Source organism: Apteryx rowi, unplaced genomic scaffold (genome assembly GCF_003343035.1).
Source record: "Apteryx rowi isolate R43461 unplaced genomic scaffold, aptRow1 scaffold_92, whole genome shotgun sequence".
Lineage (NCBI taxonomy): Eukaryota > Metazoa > Chordata > Aves > Apterygiformes > Apterygidae > Apteryx > Apteryx rowi.
This window is the reverse complement of record NW_020451227.1, coordinates 817,444-839,841: the sequence shown is the minus strand read 5'-3', so window position 1 is coordinate 839,841 and position 22,398 is coordinate 817,444. Positions and strand designations below refer to the sequence as shown.

Sequence of the window (22,398 nt, the reverse complement as noted above, 5' to 3'; positions counted from 1 at the left end):
GCAAAAAGAATTTTTTTCTGTGCTCTAGCCAGCACGTACTCTGTAAACATCATGGACTACATAGCTTACATACAGCAAAATCTACAGGAGACCAAAGTCTACAGAGATTTTTCCCAGACTGCACCTGTAATCTTCCCACAGAGAAGAGATGGTGTTCTCACTGGCATGGATGGGAGTTATTGCTGTAGCACAGAGGATTTCAAGCCATGTTTAAGGCACACCCACACCAGCTCTGGTGCTTTTGGCCAGCCTCACTCCTGATGACACTTACCCTCACTCAGGTCCTCCCCACAGACCTATGGTCATTCCAGTGATGGCATCTGCCATCCAAAGGAAGTGGGCAGAGGCAAAGAGTGAAAAGTGCATGTCGAAATCTTATCCTCATGCATCAAGATGGTAAAACATGGCTCCCTCAACTCCTCAAAGTAACATTCGGACCACTATGATCATACAAAGCAGAAGTAAAAATACTGGGTCATGCTTTGTACCATGCTAAGCCTGGTGAGAACCAGGAAGCTTCACTGACTTCCAGTTGAGAGTTCAGTCTTCTCAGTACCAGCAACAGTTTTAACAACAACATATATTTTTCTGAAATAGGGTGAAAATGCTAACTGCATTCTCCTTCTAAGGTACACCTCAGATGTAGCCAGCATCTCTGTGGGGAATTAATATTCCCAACCTTTGGCTAGAGAAACTGAAAGCTCTGGGAGGTTACGTGACTTCTTCAGGTCTATGCAGGATATGGGTAATAAGACCTCTTTAGCCATGCCTTAGCCACAGTACCATCCCATCTCCCTGGGGATAAATTTACAATTTTACAGCCAAACTCTTTAATAACTGTATCTAATTTAAATGACAAAGAACAGGCTTTCCATTCTGTATACATTCCAAGTCACTCTGAAAGAGAAATCTCACAGTTGGCAGCTCATTAGTCTTAAACTATACCAGATAATGGTTCAGTGGGCTTTGAGTGGCTTGTTACTGGTTAAATATACTGAAACAACAAAAAACGTTCAGCATCCTTCATCTCATTGTTTAAAAAAAAAAAAGTAATTGTTCAGGGTTGTGCTTTGTTTATTAAATTTGTGTCCTGTGAACTATGAAACTCAAATATTGTCAATTCTTTCAGGAGGAAAATGAGATCCCTGCCAGTGTTTTTGCAAAGGAGCCTATTCCCAGTGTTACAGAAGGAAAAGAAGAGCCTGTGGATGAGAACAAAACGCTGGAGGAAACCTTGCATACAGTGGAGCTGTCTTCAGATGATGAAATGCCTCATGAGGAAGGTGATGTGGATGACAGCGCAGAGGAGAAAATAGAAGAATCAAGAGCTGAGAAAATTAAAAGGTCCAGCCTCAAGAAGGTAGACAGCCTCAAGAAAGCATTTTCCCGCCAAAACATTGAGAAGAAAATGAACAAGATCAGCACGAAGATTGTCTCACCTGAACGGAGAGAAAAGATTAGGAAATCCCTTACTGTACATCATCAGAAGTCCTCCTCTTCAAAGAGTTCATCTCTCAAAGCATCTCCCCTCACACTTAATGCGAAGAAAGTCCAGGAAGGAGAAAGCACTGCTGAAACTGAGGACAGACCAACAGAAACTACAAGCAACGAGCAAGCCGAGAATGATGAGGAAATGTCGTTCTCTGACATGCATTCAGATATGACACCAACCACATCTCTAACTGAAGAGAGCAAAGCAATAGCTGATTCTTTGGAGAAGGAAGTCAGAATGGAAGGGAAAGCCAGGATAAACAGCAACATTGAGCTGTCAATCGTTGAAGATGATGATGAGTATGGAATGCCTCTAGAAGTTTCTAGCCACAAAGTGTAYGAGGAGAGAAACGAACCTGTCAGTGGTGAGACAGAACAATCTGATGAAGAAACAACCCAAGCAGCTGTTCTCCAGATAGACCAAACAGCATAATAAATCTCAGCCTTCCTTTATGTTCCAAATACACACAGTTTAGTTAAGTGAATAACCGGTGTATATTTCTGCCACACGTTAGCAGTGATTCAGTTTCTTCCATTGTTTTCTCTGCAACRATAATTTACTGCATTGTATTGGCATGCAGAGTGAACAATTCAATGACACGGGCTGCAACGTGCTCCACTCCAACTGCGTATTTTAGGCCAATTCACTGGTGTTGTTTAATTTAGAGATGCTGTCAGCTGGCATAGGAGACTAGCATGTCTAGTAGAAGTAAGCTGGTAAGCTGACTTTCTTATAGTTAAGTCAGGGAAATATATGGAGAGTAGTCAGAAAACAAAGATTTTTGTTCTCTTTTCTTTCTTCCTATTGCAGTATTTCATAGCACTGTGAGCAGTTTTGTATGTAAATGTAGAAATACCAAAGAGAACACTTTAATTTAGGTTGCCTTGCTATGCTCTGAGTATACTAACAGATTCAGCAACTACATATACATGTATTGTTTGTTTGGGGCGCTATGCTGTAAGATTAGAAGAGCAGAGTATTTAGAGAGTGAGACTGAAAAGTTGGTCCCATTGATTTCAATGAGGGTAAGATTTTGCCAGCAGTCTCTTGATATTCACTTAGAAGAAACAACTGTGTTTATATGGAACTGGAAGGATGATTTTTGTAATTACCAGAGTTATGGAGATATATTACTGACTAGCAGGAATGTGTAATCAGCTACTGTACCTTTAATGGAAGGGAAATTGGCAAAAAAAAATGAAGGAATTTGATAGAAACATGGAGACAGTCTGAAAGAAGTATGAAATGCTATGAAATGTTAAAAAAGGCCTACAATATTAAATCTGTACTTCCAGCTTAAAAGCATATATACTCAGATAACACTAATTCATTCATTCTTACTCCTTATAGCAACATAGTATCAAACTTTGCACCTGCACAACTTTGTATCTCAGAGTATTTTGAAAGTAGCATAATTTGTCTTTTTACAGATTTTCTCATATATGAAGCTATATCTACACAGAAGAATTATATAATTACAGGGATGCAAAGACAATTTTTTTAAAAAGGTGAAAATACTCATTTAGGCATATCTAAAGGGAAAAATGTGCTATGGATTGAATTTCATGGCAAGGATGAGTTTACATAAGGATGAGCCTGCAAAGTCAYAGGATTTGATTCTCTGCTAATAACTTGCATCAAAACCACCTACATGCTCTCAAAATTACACATCTGTCAGTTTTCAAAATTCATGGAAAATGAGAGGTTTTTGTTCCCTGTGAATGTTCATTCCAGTCACTTACAAAGGTAAGGGGGAGGGAAGAAAGGGAAGCACAAACAACAGCTACTTTGCATCCTTGTTTATGCAGTAGGGTTTTTTTTTTTATATATAAGTATAGACATATATGTTATAATTCTACTGATACTTAACATTGTGCTAAAAGATTGCATCTTTCAAGTTGTATTTAGAATCACAAATTATAGAGTAAATAAAAGCTACAGCAAAAATACCATTAAGAAATGATTAACAGACATTACTCCGCAGGAGTAATATCTATAACCAGTAAATCACACTGGAAATCAGTCAGTAAGAGCTTAGTGTAAGCAAGTACTATTAAGAGTTAAGCTCTTAAGAATGTAGTATCATATAGGAGATATTGTTTGTAAGAAAAATGGCATAACTCGTGCAGCTATATTTTTATTTTGTATTAACTACAATGGATTTTGATCATTTTTACTTGTAACTAACTACAAATATGACAAATAAAAACATAACATAAAACACAGTCATGTCAGTCTTTGAGAGAAGTGGTTTTAGAAGCTGGTAGAGATTAAATTTAAAGGTCAAACATTTATTACTCCAGTTCATGTCCCCATTGTACGTATTACATTTTCTTTCTCATCCTCTGCTGTTATTTGGAAATCCCAACACCCGGTCTCAGGCTTTGCTTTCCAGGCACTTGTCAGGCCTCTAACACATCTGAATGTATGTAGTCAGGCAGTCTGCAAAATCTGCTGGCTCCATCTGCATTTTTTATTGGACTGCAGCATCTTTCTATCACTTTAAATAGTCCTAAAAGTATAATTGTATCGAATTGTATATTCTGTTTATTCAGACAGATAAACTCACGTCTTCTAGAGTGCCACATAGTCTTTAGGAGACTTAATTTAACTGACAGACCAAAGCATACATGTTTTAACCTTTATGTAAGAGCTGTCAACTTCCTGCAGCCATGAAATGCTAACCAGGGAACCCAACATCATGTTTACATTTCACTTCAGATATGCCTGCTTTGTTTGTCCTCCTAAGCTTTCATTCAAACAATACCCCTAGACACACTTTATCCAGTTTTATAGATGCTGAAATGAATCATATGCTCAGCGTTTTAAGAGCATTAGAATGCTATCCAGTACAACCATAGGCAATGCAGGCACTAAGCATCTCTGAGAATAATTCAAATTATACTTCGGGACACACTGTGTACACAGGGATCAGTTGTAAGACTAAAATTAAACCTTTTCTCCTGTAAGGTCACACATTTACAAGGATGAGCCGGCCGGTAGTCCTAACAAACATAAGAAAACATGCTTTGTAAGAGACAAAAATGTTTACTCAAGCTTGCAAATGTCTACTTTTGTGCTAACTTCCGAATCAGAGTAAGAACTAAGCTCAGGTTTCTGAGCTGCTCTTCAGCCTTTTCCCCCCACCCCCCCTCCCATTTTTGTGTCCTAACTGAAAATATAAGTCTGCAATTCTTACTGTCTTGGGGAGGAGAAAGACTGGCAGTGGCAGCACAACATTCTTTCAAAATATCTGAAGCATGTGCCTGGATCTTGTCAGGCTGACAGATGTCAAGCATACACATGGGTACTTCATTCTTGCGGTGACAGGTTTGTCTACATAATTACTTTTTTAAAAACTGTATGTTTACCCTTCTTGACAGTATAACATGACGTAAAGGGTATAGTGTCTGTTAACTGCATACATATCATTATTCCTCAGAAGACATGACCTGTTAGCTACTGCACAGATTCAGAGTTTGACCTCCATGGAAATCAACAGGAGTTTTGCACAAAGAAAGAGGGTGTGATAAAGTCCGTATGGCATAAATGTTTAAACTAGCGGCACTCGGTGGCTGCTGATACTTCTATTTTCAATGCTGGAAAAACGGCTGACATTTCTGTCCGCTTTTAGGGGAAAAGGGCAAGGAGCCTCCTGTTGACCCTTATGTGCTAATCCATGAGCAGACTCTTCTGTGAAAAGGTTTATGCAGATACAGGGTTTCTGTATCATTTTATTGCCAAATAAGAGAGCAGAGTGAAAGCACTGATAGGGGCCTGACTAAAATATGTTTGATGCTTAAAGAGACAGAAGAAAGGAAAAAGGATAAGGTATCAGAGGTTAAAATATACCTGTATGCCCTTTACACTGATGCAATTAAAGCCATTTTTCATTATAGGCTGTAATGCCAAAGAGTTACCTGACTGATTGATTGACGACATTTTAAAGAAAGCTAAGCTCAGAAGAATTACTGAAGTAATGACAATTTGTTAGAGTGCCAACTGTTCACCAAGGGACCTGTCCAACCCTGAAAGTCAGTGAAAAGTCTTCTGCTGACTCAAAGGACTATTTGAGCCATATAAGGTTTTGGAGCTGTACATACAACTTCTGTGACAATCAGCAAGAGCTGTGTCTGTAGACCTAGGACATGAGATCTCTCTGTATAGCTCCCTAATCCAATCTGCTTAGCTCATCAACAGAATAAAAAGTTTTACTGCCATCAGCATTGCAGATGCAACATTGCTGGAGAAAGGCAAGCTCTATTCTGCTTTGCAGGATGCATCATTAGCAAAATTTCAAGCTAAGTTCTGACTCCAGGGTCTTTACTGTCAGTAATTGCATACAATGGAGCAAATGTAGCTRAAATTTCTAATAACAAAGTTGAGTGTGCAGGTAGAAAAGTTTTGCTGTAAACTGCTAAGCCAAGCATACTCACTCTGGGTGTCAAGAGGAAGATGTCAGGTAGTTGCCTTGCTCTCCTCTATGCAAAGAAAAACACTCACCACCAGACCAAAGTAAGTATGCAGCTGTTTGGCCCCCATCCTGATTAGGATTTTGCCTAGGCAACTAAACAACTCTTAGGAAACAGCTGCCAAGACAGCCTGGAGGGGTGCTGACTCAGCACAGAAGTATCTTCTACTCTCTGATCACAGCCATCCCATCGCATTCCCAAACAATGGAAAAAGTGGAATAACCACTTTCCAGCACTTTAGACTGACTGTTGCCAGGGCTTTGTTTCAGAATCTGCTCTAGAACCAGTATCAACCCCAAGCTGAGTTTGAGAGTATGCCTAAAGAAGTTTTAATTAGCTTCTGGCGGTGGCTTATATTTTCTGCCTTCTTTTTGATCAATATGCTATTTTTCCCTTCCTCTCACTCCTCCAAGTCACATGCCTGAGTCTGAAGTACATACTAATTCAAATAAGGAACTCTAACTGCATGTTGAGAACTGATAATTGATGTCATCTTCAGTTTTTCTTACATGGTTATCCCTTTTAATGGAGAGCATTGTTGTTACTGAGAATAAATCTGCTTTGGGTTAAGCTCRAGATTGTTATTTATTTTTCTTTCAGATCAGAGATTAATATTACTGTATGACCATTGGCACTAACCTCTTTTTCCATAGCAACACTAAAGAGAACATAAACTATGAGTCATATTTCTCTCTGGAGGACTTTTTTGTAATTATGATCATTGCACAGTTCCTGAAATATTTTAGCTAATACATAGCTCTGGTGTAACAGCTTTGACTCCTTCATTTGAACATGCAGTCAGAAAGAAGAGGCCTCCATTATTTTCTCCTTTGGAGACTGAGCTGAGCACTGCATGAAGTACAAGACATTTGTTATTCACCGTAGTTTTACAGCTCCTACAGATTCCACGGCAATGTTTTCCTTATAAAGGTGTAACAGTTTTCCTCACYTTTAATAACCTTAAATGATACTGACCTTCTGAAAGAAAACACGTGTGCTTCTCAACACGGTTAGTAAATTGGAGTCTGACAGCTGCAATTGATCCAAACTAGAAACCATATTATACTTGGTAGCTGCAAGGTTGCACACTAACATTGCTACTCTGCCTGTCAACAGCTTTGAATTCTCCAGCATTTCTTCTCTCAGARAGCATAGCTGAAATATTCAGCTCAAAATAAACTATAGCTAAATCAGTAATAATTGTGATTCTCTTTACTTCCTTAAGAAYGAACCTGGTTTTGGAACAACTTAGCCATACAGCTCCTTGGAATATCTCACCAGATGATCACACCAGTTTATCACAGGAGATTATATGATTTTTTGTGGCTGTTTCCTACATTTCCTTTACAACACAATCTGCTGTGCACTTGTGTGAAGYACTCAGGAAACCCATAACGTTTGTTACATGAGCAGAATTAGGAAAGAAGATTAGCAAAACCAAGGATACCCACTTTCAGTCAACAGCCACAAACCAGAATGAAGAGACAGAAGAAGCTTGTGTCTCTTGATGCTCCCAGGCCCTAATATCAACCTCTGCAACATAGTCACTAACAGATAAACCAACCCCAAATTTGCACCAACACAAAGGATACTTCTCTCACGAAGGTTCCCTCCTGCCTTGTCAGTACAAAACAGCAAACCCAGGCTCAGGCTTGTGACAGACACACAACCAAACACCACCCAACATAATAGCAATCAATCTACAGGCTTGTCACTCCTCTCTAAAGATTTAGAAAAGAAAAGAAAAAAAACAACTAAATTCAAATTTCTGAACACAGGAAGCAGAAGGTCATTGCAATGTCCTATGCCATAATTCCACTCTTAGACTGAAGAATCTGTCTCCTTTACTCCCTCCCATCAGGTAGAAAAAGTAGCATAAAAATGAGTGATGTGGGCTGTGCTGGATACTAAATATGTGCAAGGCAGTGTTAGGATCAAATAGTACACAGGGGGATATATACACTGCAGACCACATACACATATCTCATTTAGTTCAAGTACCAGGCACAGACTAACTACAGAAACACAAAGTTCCATTCAAGCTAATTTATCTTATTTCTCAGCTACTTAGCTTCTGATGTCCTAAGCTATTCATTTAAAGTTAACTTCAGCATCTTTTCAGTACACTGCCAACTACAGTTATATATACCCTTATATTACTTGTTCCTTCTGACATGCCTGTAGGCAAATGAGCCCCATGAGGGCAACAACATGAGCTGCATTAACCAGCCGCCCAGTGCCTGAAACCTTAAAACTCTATGTCCCTCACGGAGCTGTGTTAAGGAGGACAGCGAGAATGTCTGACTGGTGGTAAGCAAACTATGAACACACAGAAGTTGTCTACATTTGCAGAGTCAATTGCTATTTCCACAGGAACACAGTGAAGCTATATGCGGTATGTGACATCTTTCAAACACCCCTCATTTTCCTAGGAGGCTTACCATTTTACCATTCCTGATTAGTGGAGACTGAAATTAGCAAGTAGGTTATGACTGAAAATATTAGGAAGTGATATGTCATGAAAGATCTGTGTAAACAGGCCCTGTATGAATTTGACAAGAAGGGATTTTCTGATTGCATGTCCAGGAGTAAGCTCTTTAGAAGAATGACTGCATCCTCTGCATGCCATTGTACACCCCTTCAAATAAAAGATAAGCCTGCAGTACATGGAAGTATGCATTTTTATTTTAGGTTTAACAGCATGAAAACCTCAATTAAAACAAGGTGATGTTATGCAGTAGCTCTAAAACATATATACATAATATGTAGATATAGATATATTGTATATAACAGTTTCAAATAAGGTGAGAACCTGGAAAAGTTATTATGGATTTTGGAATTGTTGTAAATTCCTTTAGTAAAAGGAAAGAGATTGACAGGATCCTATAAATCCATCACATAGGGGTTTTTTAAATCAATTCCCATTACTTCTCAATGATATGATAGTAAACATTCGGCTGGGTGTGGAGGGACTTAAGACAGAAGTGTGTGGGAAGAGAAAATGAATAGGACAATGTGGATAAAAAATGGAAAAGGGGGATGTGCACATGCCTGAGAGATGAAGTGTGTGAGGGAAGCTGACAACAGAAAGAGTGAGGAGCTGGGAGAAAGGAGAGAAGGGAACTGAGAAAGAAGTTCTTATTGAGAAAGAAGCACTGGCAGAGTGCACAAAATGGATACAAAGACCTTGAAGTTGAGGATGGGATAGAATTAAAAGCCAGCAACAAAACAGAGGGGGGAAAAAAAAATAAGAGTCAATAAGGTCTAGGGCTCCAAAGGATGGAAATGGGAGTAAGGAATCAGATAAGAATATGAGACAGCTTTGACATAAGATACAAAAACAGTGAGGAAAGAGTGCAGTATTTATTTATTCTTCTCCCTATCTGCCAATTTGTATTTCAGATGCAGTGCCCAGGATTTAGGTCTAAAAGTGAGTTTTATTGCACAGTGTTGTCAATGCTTTTTTTTTTTCTCCTTTGTTTCGAAGGAGAGAAGTTAGACAAGAAGAATCAAAAGCAACATCTTGTCCACATACGTCAAAATAACTCAGCTGATCCTGCAGTAGCCCACACTGGGAGCAGGTAACCAGTGCTGCAGCATTTATAAAGAAAAGAATTTGGGGCTGAATCCTGTTCTCCAGCACAGGCTCACACAACATCACTGATTTGCCATGCCTACTTGCATCAAAAAAGCCTGTGGAGGGGCAGGAGGTAGAAGCTACTAATAACAGGATGTAGTCTCCTCTTGTCCAGACATTTAAACTAATCCCCTACTGAGTACAGACAACCTGTCAACAAGGAAAGCGCAGGACAGAAGCACTGAGAAGCASCTATTAGCTCTGAGGAATATACCTCAAACAGCCGGATTTCACTGCTAGATCACTGAATCCTGATGGTTGTTAGAACAGAACCAGTGGGATTTCTTTGATACTGCAAACAGGCTTTCAGGAAAGTAAACCCAGCTCTCCTCCTTCCCTGGGACTCACCATCTAGTTTTCCCAAGAAGTCTGCTATATTAAGCTATGAGGCAGCAATGCTGGCTGGGCCACTTTTCCGTTGGGTTTGGCCTCCCTTGAGAGTTGCTCCATTCTTACATATCTACAGAGAAACTGCTTGTTCTGCCTGGCTTTCCTCAGTTTGTGTGTTCAGTTGTGCCTTTAATTTCACACAGAACAGGCCAGATTTTGCATGATGTGGGCACAGACCTGTATGATTTCAGTTCTCAATCACATTTCTTTGAAATTAGAACCAGCTTCCTCTTGCTCTCCTCCTAACATTTCCTAGATGATTTCCTGACATTTTCTTGCACTTTTCCATAGACTCCCAAGTTCACTATGTAACTCCCTCCCAATATGAAAAGCTCTATTATTTATTCCTAGTAATGGCTCCTAGGGTACTGATTAATGAGTGTTGTTTTTTTTTATATATCTGCCATACTTTTATCAACTTCTAGACCAAAGTGGAAAATTTAGGGACAAAATGGTGAAGGGCATTGTAGCCAATGGAAGAAAAAACTGGATTAAGACTCCAGAATGAAAGCCTCTCCTTACCTACATGTCTGCTGCTGTCAAATTACAGTGCCTTTCTTACATGAGGAAATAACTGGAGCTAGAGACTTATGGCACAGCCCTCAGAAGAGATACAGCTCAGCTGCTAATGAAGCAGGTGGGAAGCACGAGTGAGCCTGAGCAGCCACCGAAGGAAGTTCAGTGCCTGAAAAGAAGGTCTCACACTATAAAAGAGAGGAAGGGGGAGGTGTAATGAGAGACATGGATGACACTGGAAACTTAGGAGTTGTACGGCTTCTATGTTATACAGCTCTACACAGATACATATGTATCTTACACATGCACATATTTATACACACACACATATATATATACACACACATATATATGCATGTGTGAAATGTATATACATTCACATTTATATATCTATCCTTAGTAATASAAGGATTAAGCTGCCAAAGCCTAAAAAAGATATTTGGCACCCAAGTCCCATTAATTTCAAAGATCTACAACTCATTTCATAAACTAATACAGGCAAAGTTCCTCAAAAGTTTTCCTCCTGACATTTCTCAGAGTGCCTACAGCATCACAGTATTCCGAATCAGTTCTGATAAACTCATACACAGGCAGTCCTCTTCTGAGTGATGTAACAGCAGTCAAAATACATGCTGGCAGGGGCGGATTCAGGTGGGTATTAAACAAAAGCCAAATGTGTTTTGTGAAAATCAGGGACGAGATCTTGCCTTGGTGGTTCTTGGTTATATATATGAGTTACTCAAACTGCAGCTCTAATAGCAGTAATTTTGTATTACAGAGTATCACTTTATAAGGATTTCACAAGACTTTCACATGGTGTTTTGCACAATATTTTTCAGACAGAGGCAATGTTCACACTGAAACAGACACAAGCTCACTCTGCCCATGCTTCAAGCCAACTGGAAGACATGTTAAATGACAAGCGTTACCCCAAGCTAACATGCCATGTCTCATATTAGGTCAAACTGGGCACTGAATTAACTGCATCCACATGAGGCCTGGTCAGCTCAAGACAGGGTGAGATCACCTCTGCCTGTAAAATACTACCTGGCAACTCAGCCAGAGAGTTTTGCCTGCATGAGCAATGAAGTTGTAAGGGGTCTTGTTCCAYTGTTGCTCTATTAATGCCAAACCTCCCCCAACATACCAGAGAAAACTCAGATCCACTGATTATAAAATTAAAGGAAAAAGACTGGGAAACTGTTTTACCTGTAGTAAATACTGAAATTGGAAAAAAAATTGCCTGCTAAGAACTCATCTGTTTTGTTCATTATAATGGAAAGTGTGACAAAATTCTTTGATGCAATCCTACTGGAGCTACTGGAGCAGTTTTATATTTTGTCTCTATAAATCTTAATCATTACAMTACAACACAGTACTTGGTGCCTACTCTATTTTCTTTGTACAAGGCTCCAGTATGAGAGTAAAGGAGGGATCAGCTGAACTCTGCAGTGTTTCTCTTCCAGCCCAAATYCTCTGGGCAAGGTGGTGTGAAAAGYGCCTGTGGAGTCAGTAGCAAGTTGTGTGCTTACCCCTCCACCGCATGGGAGCCTGTCCACTGGGGCACTGTGTAAAGCTCGGTCTGGTTAGTCACCTGCAGCAGCTCTCCTGCCATGGCTATGCCCTCCAGATGACAGCAGGATCTTGAGGTGGAGGAAGTGGCGAGATGTTTATCTGACATTCCTGAGATCCCTGGAGTTTAAGAAGCTTACACAAAACCATTGTTTTGTGTAGGTGAGGATGAAAGCTTCAGGTTATTTCCATATCCCCACTGTGAGGAAGATATTTTAGTCTTCAAGGTTATTATATATTATTCAGTGAGTTCTGCCATCTTTCCCCAAATAGTATTTTTGCTCAACTATGCAGCTGGCCAAATATTGCAAAAAAAGCATTAGTTGAAAAAAATATTTGACAGGAAATAGAATCTCCTTTTCTCCAACTAATGCACTCAGCAAATTACAGCTACTCAGCTTCCTTCCAGCATTTGACTTGACCAAGCATGTGGTAAGACAGGCAAGAACCTGAAGAACTCAAAAGGTTCATTATCACCAGTATTAAGAGTCCCTATGTTCTTATATCAATAGTTAAATCTTGCCCTTAGTAAGAAATTGTCCTTTTTTCCTGACTGCTATAAGTTGTCTTTTGCAAAATAGTCCTCTTTACATAGCATAGTGATATTTTCAAATTTTCATGTTCAGCTTTATGTGCTATATGAATACTGCCTGACAAGGAAAAACCTGATATTTTTAATACACAGTAGTTTCATTCTTAACTGGATTTAGCACAGAAATTATTTGTTGTTTTTCCTTTTCCTGGCTGGATTGTCATAGCTGTTGCCTTCTAACTTTCTTGCTTGCTTTCCATCTTTTTTACCACTATCCAGTGTCCTTCACTATGATTTTACTATGATTTGCATTATGAGATTGTTTTTTGCCAGGCTTTTACTAACCCATTTTAACTTTTGCGCCCACCTAACAATATTTTTTTTTTCCTCCCAACTTTCAGCTGCAGTGACATCCCAGAATCATTTGTTGCATCATCCACTTACTTGCATCTATCCACATCATTTAGTAAGAGTCTTCATGCTTCTGCTTGTGTTCAAACCTTATTGAATTTATACATAAGATACTCAAGGTGCCATTTTCAGAAACAAAACCATCAATGGTTAAACTTAGTGAGAGGTAGGTATGGGRAGCTTTATTCCATTCTTATATAAATGGATGCAATTTTGGAATGAATGCACTGAAGCCAGTGGTGTCACCTATGCTTTACACTGTGTAACAGAAAAGATCACGGACTCCCCTTGTACAACTAGGTTGTGATTACAGAATTCCTGTCTGTAGGAATACAGAAGCCTTATCTGAGTGTCTTCAAAAGACAGCAAGTCTCCTAACTACCTGCAGGACTAAGAGCCTGACCCCTGGCGTACCTCAGGGTGAGTGGATGGATTCTAATAGACTTCAACACACTTTGTATTGACTTCAAATTCAGATTCCCCTGTTTGCCACAACTTCCCCAAACACTTTCACTACATAAACTTGCTTTTAAGACATCTTTCTCTGAACACAGATTGAATATACATCTACAAGACACTTCTTTGGATTCAAGGTAAAGCACCTGGATACTGTTCTGAGGAATACGATACATAACATCTTAATTTTCATTCAAACACTTCCTGTTCATCTTCATGGAGGACTAACTCATATATTAGCTTTAGGATTTGATAAGGGACACATTAAACAAACACCAATGCCTTTATCATAAAAAGCTGACTCTCAACCAGATAAGTACAGCACTGCCTACAAGTTTAAGTATTACTATGCAGCCTTCGCTTGCGGTGGTAYTCTTTTCCTACAGCACGCAATTTTGGGGGAGGAATGTATAAGCATATCTAATACAGTAACTTACAGGGAGATTTCAATCACATTGTAGTAGATAACGAATGAGACATTTCTTATGCCAGCTCAGCTATATACAATATTGCTTCCCCTCCTTAGAACTTGGCAAAAACTTTGGGTTTGAGAGACCATTTTGTTACTTCACTATCATGCAGTGATGAAAGAAACAACACTTTTAATTGTTTTCTATTGGCAAGGTAATGAATTATTCCCCTGTAAAAATAGGAGGCAGCAAAAGAAGGAACAACATGAATATTCAGCAATAAAAACAGTTGTCAAAAATGTGACAATCAGTAAAATCAATGTAAAATTTAGTAATAATTGACACTTTCAGTTTTGCAAAAACTCTCACCTAATACTCTCAGCTAATCAGCCTTACTAAAGCTGAATAGTTCCTTGAAATTAGTGGGGCTTCCTGTGGTCTAAGCTTCTTCTCAGCATGATATAGACAAGCAAAAAAACACAGTGATTTAGAAAGAGATTTTGAAGTAGATCTACAGTAACTCCCAAGGAACTTCTTCTGATTAAAAAAATAAAAATTAAATTAATTAGAGGGGTACAAAAAGGTCACACTTGGCTGAAAACAATAGAAGTTTCCACAGGATTTTGCTAACTTCCTTACCCTGCACCAAACAAACTCTTACTAGATCTTCCAGTTTATAGAGAAATTTTCACTTCCTGAAGATGATTTTCACACCTTTTCAAACCAGGTTTTTATCTCAGTATTTTTAAAACCAGAGGCATAGCGTAAAAAAGCCAGAAATTGCCACTCAGATGCGCTGTCTAAATGTAGTAACACTTTCAGAGTTTGGCTTACAAGCTCCTCTTCAAAGAGTTCAAGCTTCAGCTGCTCAAATTCTGAACTAAAACACTGAGAGAAATTATATCACTCATGTTGGCCAWAAATACCAGCAGCTCTGTCATTCATTTAGAAGCCAATGTATTTTTCCACAAAACTTGAGAAAAATGCCAAACTTCAGCCTGCCACTGAGGAACTGTCCTCTTTCATGACAGCCTCACTCATAATCAGCGGGGCTCTGAACCGTGACTGGGGCTCTCAGATACCACCACAGCAAACAGTAAATAGGGGAAACAACAACACGTTTTCCCTTGGAGAATTGCCTCCAGGCACTTGTCTCACAGCGATAAGCAAGCATCCAGACAACCAGAGACACAGCCTGTACTGCTCTTCGAACAGTTCATGGGGGCCCAAGTCTCACGAGGGGTGAAGGAAAAGACCTGTCTCCCGAGGCCCCCTGCTACACACACATCCTTGCCTGAGCGCAGTGCTCGCCGCTAGGCCCTCGCTGTTCAGCCTGCCCTGCTCTCGGAGCGACTCAAACGGAGGAAAAGCCGGAATCAAGAAAGGCACTGCTTAGGTACGGGCAGCTCACTTGCACGGTGTTTGCCATAGGTTTTAGTGCGTCCTCCCATCGGCCCCTCAGTTCAACGGCGCTGGCTGTATGCGAGCACCACTGTCTAACTCGGGGAGCACTGCTGGAACAGGTCACCTGTCAGGCAAAAGCAGCACACTATTTCAGTAAAACTAGCACTAATTTAGAGCCTGAGGTAGTGAGAAAGAAAGGATAGGTACTATTTTTCCCTAAAGCAGGTAAATACCTATTAGAAAGCTGTTTCCGAAGGCGTAAGACAGACTGTTCAATGGCACATGCCAACAAAGCCCAGAGCATCCAAAGCAGATTCTGCTCCACGAACAAGTAAATAAGCTCCCTGCAACCTAAGCAGCACTACACCCAGCTTTCGGCTCCCCTCTGGTACAGTCTCCCCAGGAGCCAGATTTATTTTGCTTAAGGGTGAAGCAGCTCTGTTCTCACAGGAGAGCTTCACTTCCTGCTTTGGGAAAGCTAAGTAGGTTGATTATGTCTGCTGTAGCCCCATAAATCCACGTCCACTGCTGCCTCAGGGAGAGCCATTGCTCCTCTGGGTGATTTCCTGCCCCATTTAGAGAAGATGAACAGCTGGTTACGGGCGTCACAGCTCCAGCAAAGCACTTGCCGCTCGCCTGCTGCCGCTCCAGTAACAGRTGTCTGTCAGCCAGAGCCCAGGAGGCAAAGCAAGGCAGCTTTTCTTTTGCRCCAGCTTTTTCAGGCCAAAAGACAAAATGGCAGCCTGGCTGCGCTTTGGTAGTTGTCTTCCTGAAGACAGGAAGCAAAGCAAAGAAGCCAAGTTTTAAACCTGCTCATGAACATCAAAGACCATTGTAATTYGCACGCACAAAACAAAATACAGAACCCAAGAGCTGAGATGGAGCAGATCCTCTGCTAAAGACCGGCATGGAGAAGGAGAGAGCGTGACTCAAGCCAGACGAGGTTCACATGCAGTTTACTCGTGGGCCCAGTGTCAGGGCCACGTCAGGGGGCCAGCATCGCTGCTCAGGGTGAGCAGCACGCCAGCGCCAACAGCAGCGGCCACGGTGCTGCTCGCAGCACGGCACACTCCGCACCCCACCCCTGCTTCCCCTCCACAGCAGCCTGCACACTGCCAGCAGGCAGCGCACACCTTGACCTTGCCTGCGCGCAAGCACCCTAGGGCATTTGTCTCCAGGGACAGCCTGAGCCTCAGGAAATCTGGGCACAGCCCTCACAATGCASACATACAGGTGAAAACACTAACCATCACGAACAGGTGTGGTCAATCCAGGTCATYACAAAGCTCCAGGAACTACATAGCTCTAACATTTTCTCTGACAACATGTATAGCTCCACTGATACCAATGCTACATCAGTTCATACCCACTGAAAAACAGGTTCAAAATACATTAGAGTAACATTGGTATTTAATAACTTAGTGCTTATAAGACCTTTTAAGACACACAGTTTTGCACACACACGGCAAGTGACCAATGAATATAGAGTACAGAATATACATATATCCTTTATACCAGTGCAGAAACCTCACCACAAGTTCTAAACAATCCAGTTTAACTTTCACAGCTGGACATGTCAAACAGACTACAACCAGCAGAAAAGAAACACCTACAAATGCAAAGAGCAGATTAGAGAGGCAGCAACAGCAGCTGAGAGAACCATCTACCACAGCTGTGAGATAGATCAAGGGAGTTGAGAAAAGCTAAGTACAGTTTCAAACTTTAAATGTATTATACAAATAAATAGGGCATTACATGGCTGTGAAAACATTGATTTTCTTTCCTGCTTKTTAGCCATGGACCCTGTGACATCACCTGTGGCTAGTTCTGCCAATCATGCTGTTGAAGGGCCTGAATGTAGAGTAAAAATAAATCAGCCTCTTCCCATAGCTCAGAGGGAAATTTTCATGTATCAGTGTTTGTGAGGATGTATACATCTGTTTTTCAGCAAACTGTCATAGCAGTATTAAAACCTAAACCTATTAATACAGGAGTGCTCTGTGATTCAAAGACATGCCTCACTTGTAAATCTCTCCCTCCAATTTATGCATTCCCTAGAACTAAAACAAGTACAACCACAGCAGAGTTTGCGCAGCCAGGAATGAATTTCTGTTCTGCAGTCCAACATAAGGAATGCAATAAACAACATGTGGACAAGACCTGCAGTATTCTCTAGGGTTTTAGATCACAGGTCAGCTCTCACCCRGGGGTGCTGGCCAAACACTTTGACAGCAGTAAGTGAAGCTATCCATTAGGAAGTGGCTCCTAATAAAGAGACCCAAAAAGGTCATAAGATCAAGAATTTCTCCAACTCTGTCATTCTCAAACAGCACAAGGGTCTGTCTGATCAGGCAACCTTTGCCCACACTGCTGAGCACTCGAGGTGGCAGGATCTCCCACCAGATGAAGGAAAAGATCTGCATTTACGCATACTCTGTGGGTTTCAGGCAAAAAAACGCTGTATCAGTGGAGAAAGTGAAAGCCAAGCATCTGGTCTCTGTGATCACGTGGGCAGAAGGCGGCTGTACCAGCTAGGGGAACAGCAGCAGGATCTTCGTGCCCAGCRGCATCCCAAGCCCTGCTGGTTTTCCTTGTGTTGAACTCCTTGCTTAAAGGAAATTCTTTTTATCCTGGGGCTTTCTGGGTCTAGCAAAATCATCCATCTCCAACTCTGCTGGACCATCCCTGGGACATGGGCTCTGCTGTCTCTCTGCTATGGAGCAGCAAAGCCTGAAGATGAAATCCTGGCCCTAAAAAAGCAGACAGTAGCTTTGGCAAGGCCCCGTTCATGGCAAGGTTTTGTCTTGACTGTGTGGGGTGAACCTCAAACATACTGAAGTCAAACAGGTTGCTTGTTAACCCAAATATAAGCCTGCTGCTGGAGACTCATTGGGAAATCTACCTCTTTCTGCCACTCCCATCCTGAAAGGACTGCAGAGGGAAGGGAGCCTGGAAAGGAGTAGTGCTCCCTTGGCAGCTGGTGGAGAGAAAAGGAGAAGAAAATGAAAGGGACCAAAAGGACTAACGGAGAGGRGTGAAATGTGTTTATTTTACACATGGTGTTCTACCATCATTGGAAAGCATTTTCCTTAAAAAGGAGGCAAATTGCAATGCAAAGAAAAGTTGGTGATTATAATCCTCTATGGAAGCCAGGGTGCTGAACTGTGCCTCCGTGTGCCCTGTAGCTTGCGGTCACCCTCCAAGACAACAGCTCCCAGCCTCAGGCTTCAGTCATTCTAGCCTAGGAAAGGAGATGGGAAGTAGAGTTTGTTCAATGATCTYCTGAAGGCTGTCAAATGGGAGAATGTGTTTGCCCTGCAAGTTGGAAATCGGAACAACACACTTCAGGGTCTGAGTACTCAAGAGGATTGCATTAGTCCTGAATCCTACAAGAGCTCTAAGCAGAAAGCTGAAATAAAGAACAAATAGCAAAGTTGCAGCAGTTAGCTGTAGGGCTGCCAGGTCTAAGAGCAGTGGGGAACAGCAGGCACAGCAGGACAGTATGCAGGCGAACAGTGAGCCAGTGCAGCAAGGAGAGCGACTGGTGGAGCAGAAGCATCACCCACAGCAGCATCCCAGCAACCTGAACCAGGCCTCACTTCTTTGCAGGACTAGAGCCAGAAACCAAGACCTGACACCCCCAAACTGTGAGGTTTTGCTGCTGGAAGGAGAAGCCACTTAGATGCCTTGAATGGGACTATGAAACAGAGTACTTTAGAAGTAACTGCATTTTATGTTACTTATTTGCTCTTCACTCAAGATTTTATTTGCCTTTAATAAAGTATTATTTGTTAAACCAATTGATTCACGTTTGGAAGTGAGGAAAATTAGCTTACTAAGCACCAAGTAGTGTGGTTTAATTTTCCTAAATTTTCAGGTGGGAGCTCAGACCAGTGTTTTACTCACAATCCCTCTCAATTTGAGCAGTACTTTTGCAGCTGCCAAATGCTGGCAGAGGCTTATAACATCTATAACACTAGAATATTCCCTGATAACTAATGCCCTGTAACACTAGGTAATATTGGAGAATCTTATAACGTTACAGTCATTGGGCTTTTTTAGCTGCTCCATAGAAGGCAGGCCACAGAGCCTAGCTCTTTTATCTTGGTTAGCTGTATTTTAATTAGAGACAAGAATACCCTAGATATACATGGCAGAAATTAAACTGAGGAGCTGAAAAATGTGTGGATGATGAGATGCAAAATGGCAGTCAGGAGGTGGTGGTCCCTGAGATAGGCTGCCAGAGATTCCCACAGGAGACACTACTGATTCCCTCCATCAGTATGCCAGAGAGCTTTGGTTTCCACAGATCAACAGTGTTAAGCAGCTTTCTGGAAGCACTCACCAAGTCTCTCATTTTCATGATTTAGAGAAGGGAAAAAACAGTTGCAACATGAATTCTCCTCTTAAACAGAGCCAGGGGTTGAAACACCTACTCTTTCCCACTGTCAAGGATTCCCAGTGCTCTTAGGCTTTGATATTGTATGAGGTACCAGAGCTCAAAGTAGAAGATCAGTGGTGTCCAGCCACTGGTGCTGTCTTCCCCTAGCTATGCTCTTCAACTGGCTCTCCCCACTCCACGGATATCTGTGATGTGCCCAGCCGCCAAGCCAGAATACTGTTCCCAGTAGCACAAGGTAGAAGCAGTTAAACCACCTCCATTTACACTCTTTCTCTCAGTTCTGCAGATACATGCACTGACTATATGGATATTAACATACCTCTTGTGAGAGTCTAGAGGAGCTGAGTCTTTGGGTCTTCAATCTCTCTCTCCTGTTTTTGGTTGTTACTGTTGTGCCATACTGCAATGTTATGCCAAAACTTCACAAACCCTTGTTGCTTTCAGTGATGACTTGGCACTGCATTCCTCTCRTAGCTCTGGCATACAAAGCACTAGAAGACTGCAACTTTTGGTTTAAGTATCAAAATGGGTATTTCATTAAACAACCTTAAAGACCATCCTCCTCTCCTTGCCATTGTAATCCTTCTATTTATAACACTTCYACCATCTAAAATTTGCCAATTCTAAAACACATTTTTCTTCTTGCTATGAGAACAGCTACTCAAAGTGAAAATATCAAGTGAATGTGACTCTGTTTCACTGACATCAGAACAGGAACAGAATCTAAGACTAAACAAAGAAAATTTGTCATCTGTCCTACCCTGCAAAAGAGTGGTATGATACACTGAGGTCCATAATGCTCCTTACAACACAGCTCCTTTTTGTATGTTTGAAACACTGCACTTTCAAGGATAATATTTTTCCCCATTCACAATAAACAGAATAAAATGGCTTTGAACAAAATTGCCTAACATAACAAAAAGTTGCAGAGCCATTGTTACAACTTCAAACATCCACCCCATTTCCTACTCCATCTCAATGCAATTGAAGACACCTTTATGCTGTAATGATCGAACTAYTACAATGCACACACAGTACAAAAGCTAAGAAAAGCATCCAGGGTGTTATTAAGTGTCAGTAGAAAAATCTTACAGCACTTAAAGTATCCAGTTATTTTTACCTGGGGTTCTGGTGATTAACAGGCTGTGAATGTCAGATTCATCTAACTCGACCTGAAAGTACAGGAGAGAGAACTCAGGAACAGTTCCTTAGCACCACTTACTGAAACAACACAAAAGTAAGAATTATTATTATTGCTAGTTCCACTATTGTACTCCAGTTCAACTGAAAAGCTGCCCTCCAATAGCACAAAGGTGACTCAAATGCCTCAGGAGATGAAGTAACCAGCTTTACTCTCCAGTTTAGCTTGTAAGTTCAGCACCTTGTAAGATGAAACTCTTAACAATCAACATTCTTTGTATTCTTGACATATGCAGGTACTTTTAATTCATAGCTGTGCCTTCTCCCCCCATGAAAGAAAGCGCCTGAGTTTTATGACTATCAATTCAAATAAGAAAATGGTGCAGACTGCTTAACATGCCTCACCACATACTATCAACAGACCACATGCCTCCCAAGCAAAGCACCTTACCAAAGTGGGAGAAAGTATCTGCTTCAGGAAAAAGTGTGTAGTTGGGAGTCACTTTTCAGTAGAACACATCTTACCAAATGGAATATTATTTACACTTAATGTCTTCCGTTAGGTGACAAAAATTTTTATGGCATTAAGTCTCTTCTTATTACAGCACTGGAGTTATCTCACACTTGTAATAATTAGCAGCACTTTTTTTTTTTTTCCCCTTCCTCAGCCTGTACTTTCGAGTTGTCTAAGCAACAACTACTGAACTATTACGGTCTGCTGACCTGCTTGGAACAAAGCAAGGCAGCCCCCAGCAGATAAGAAAGGAAGACAGCTGCAGTGATTGGAATTTGTCACTGTGATAAGATTCACCACARACTTATGTGGGATGCTACATAGCACAGACAAAATCCAAGGACATATTAAAGTTCATTCTCTAAATTTTCTCTTCTGCTTATAGGTGGGGATCAGTTCACAGGATTTCTCTTTCCTCTCCTGTTACAGATCTTCAAGGTCACTTACCCAATGGGGACCATGGGTTTAAAACAGAGCAACAGCAAAGTTTCACCCCAGCTGAGAGTACATCTGTGCTACGTGCTAGGGACAGCTCAGGCCACTAAGACTTCAGTATAGCAATTTTTTGGAATTGCAAAGTTTAACATGAATCACTTTTTGTTCACATAAAGGCAACATCTTCATTCCACAGATCTTGCACTCAAAATCACAGCATACCCAGTCTGTGCATCTTTTCTAAGATTACTGTTGCATGTTGAGCAGTATAAAGTCACAGTACAGTTATTTTGCCGGCAAACAGCACCTCAGAGCTGCCATGGCTGATCCCACACCCTCTCTTATAGTTTGCACGTCCACGCTCCCAGGACAGCCARCATTTCAGTCTCTCCTCCTCCTCTGCCCTGGTGAGTGTACAAGCAGCGAATATCCATTGGTCTGTCCCTTATGCATAACTACTGAAAGCATGGACACTGCTGGGAATCAGAGGCTTATATTGGAAATGTGCACTACATTTAGGAAGCCTTCAAATGATGTATTATATAAAAAATGCAATTATCTTGATTTGAAGTGTGTGTACAAGACAGAGAGAGACTGAGAAACAGCTACTCCCCT

At 41.0% G+C, this 22,398-nt stretch overlaps 2 protein-coding genes across 13 annotated transcripts in view; one reads left to right on the top strand and one right to left on the bottom strand.

The window, feature by feature from the left end:
- Positions 1-22,398, bottom strand: part of NABP1 (nucleic acid binding protein 1) — a 73,235-nt gene that overhangs the window by 12,526 nt on the left and 38,311 nt on the right. For 4 of the 12 annotated variants that reach the window (XR_003257863.1, XR_003257864.1, XR_003257865.1 and 1 more), the window contains 3 exons: positions 20,815-20,866; positions 20,014-20,199; positions 18,335-18,533 (listed from right to left, as the gene is read on the bottom strand). Coding sequence is in view for 1 of the 12 variants with exons in the window: in XM_026091712.1 (XP_025947497.1) it covers positions 18,529-18,533; positions 20,815-20,866 (57 nt within the window). In the remaining 11 variants the exon portion in view is untranslated. Of the gene's footprint in view, positions 1-18,334; positions 18,608-20,013; positions 20,200-20,814; positions 20,916-22,398 lie in introns of those variants that run through there. The other 8 variants (XR_003257866.1, XR_003257869.1, XR_003257857.1 and 5 more) reach the window with 6 other exon arrangements.
- Positions 1,100-3,685, top strand: CAVIN2 (caveolae associated protein 2). The gene has a single exon (XM_026091710.1). It carries the CDS (start codon positions 1,100-1,102, stop codon positions 1,922-1,924), a length of 825 nt encoding a protein of 274 aa, XP_025947495.1. The 3' UTR covers positions 1,925-3,685.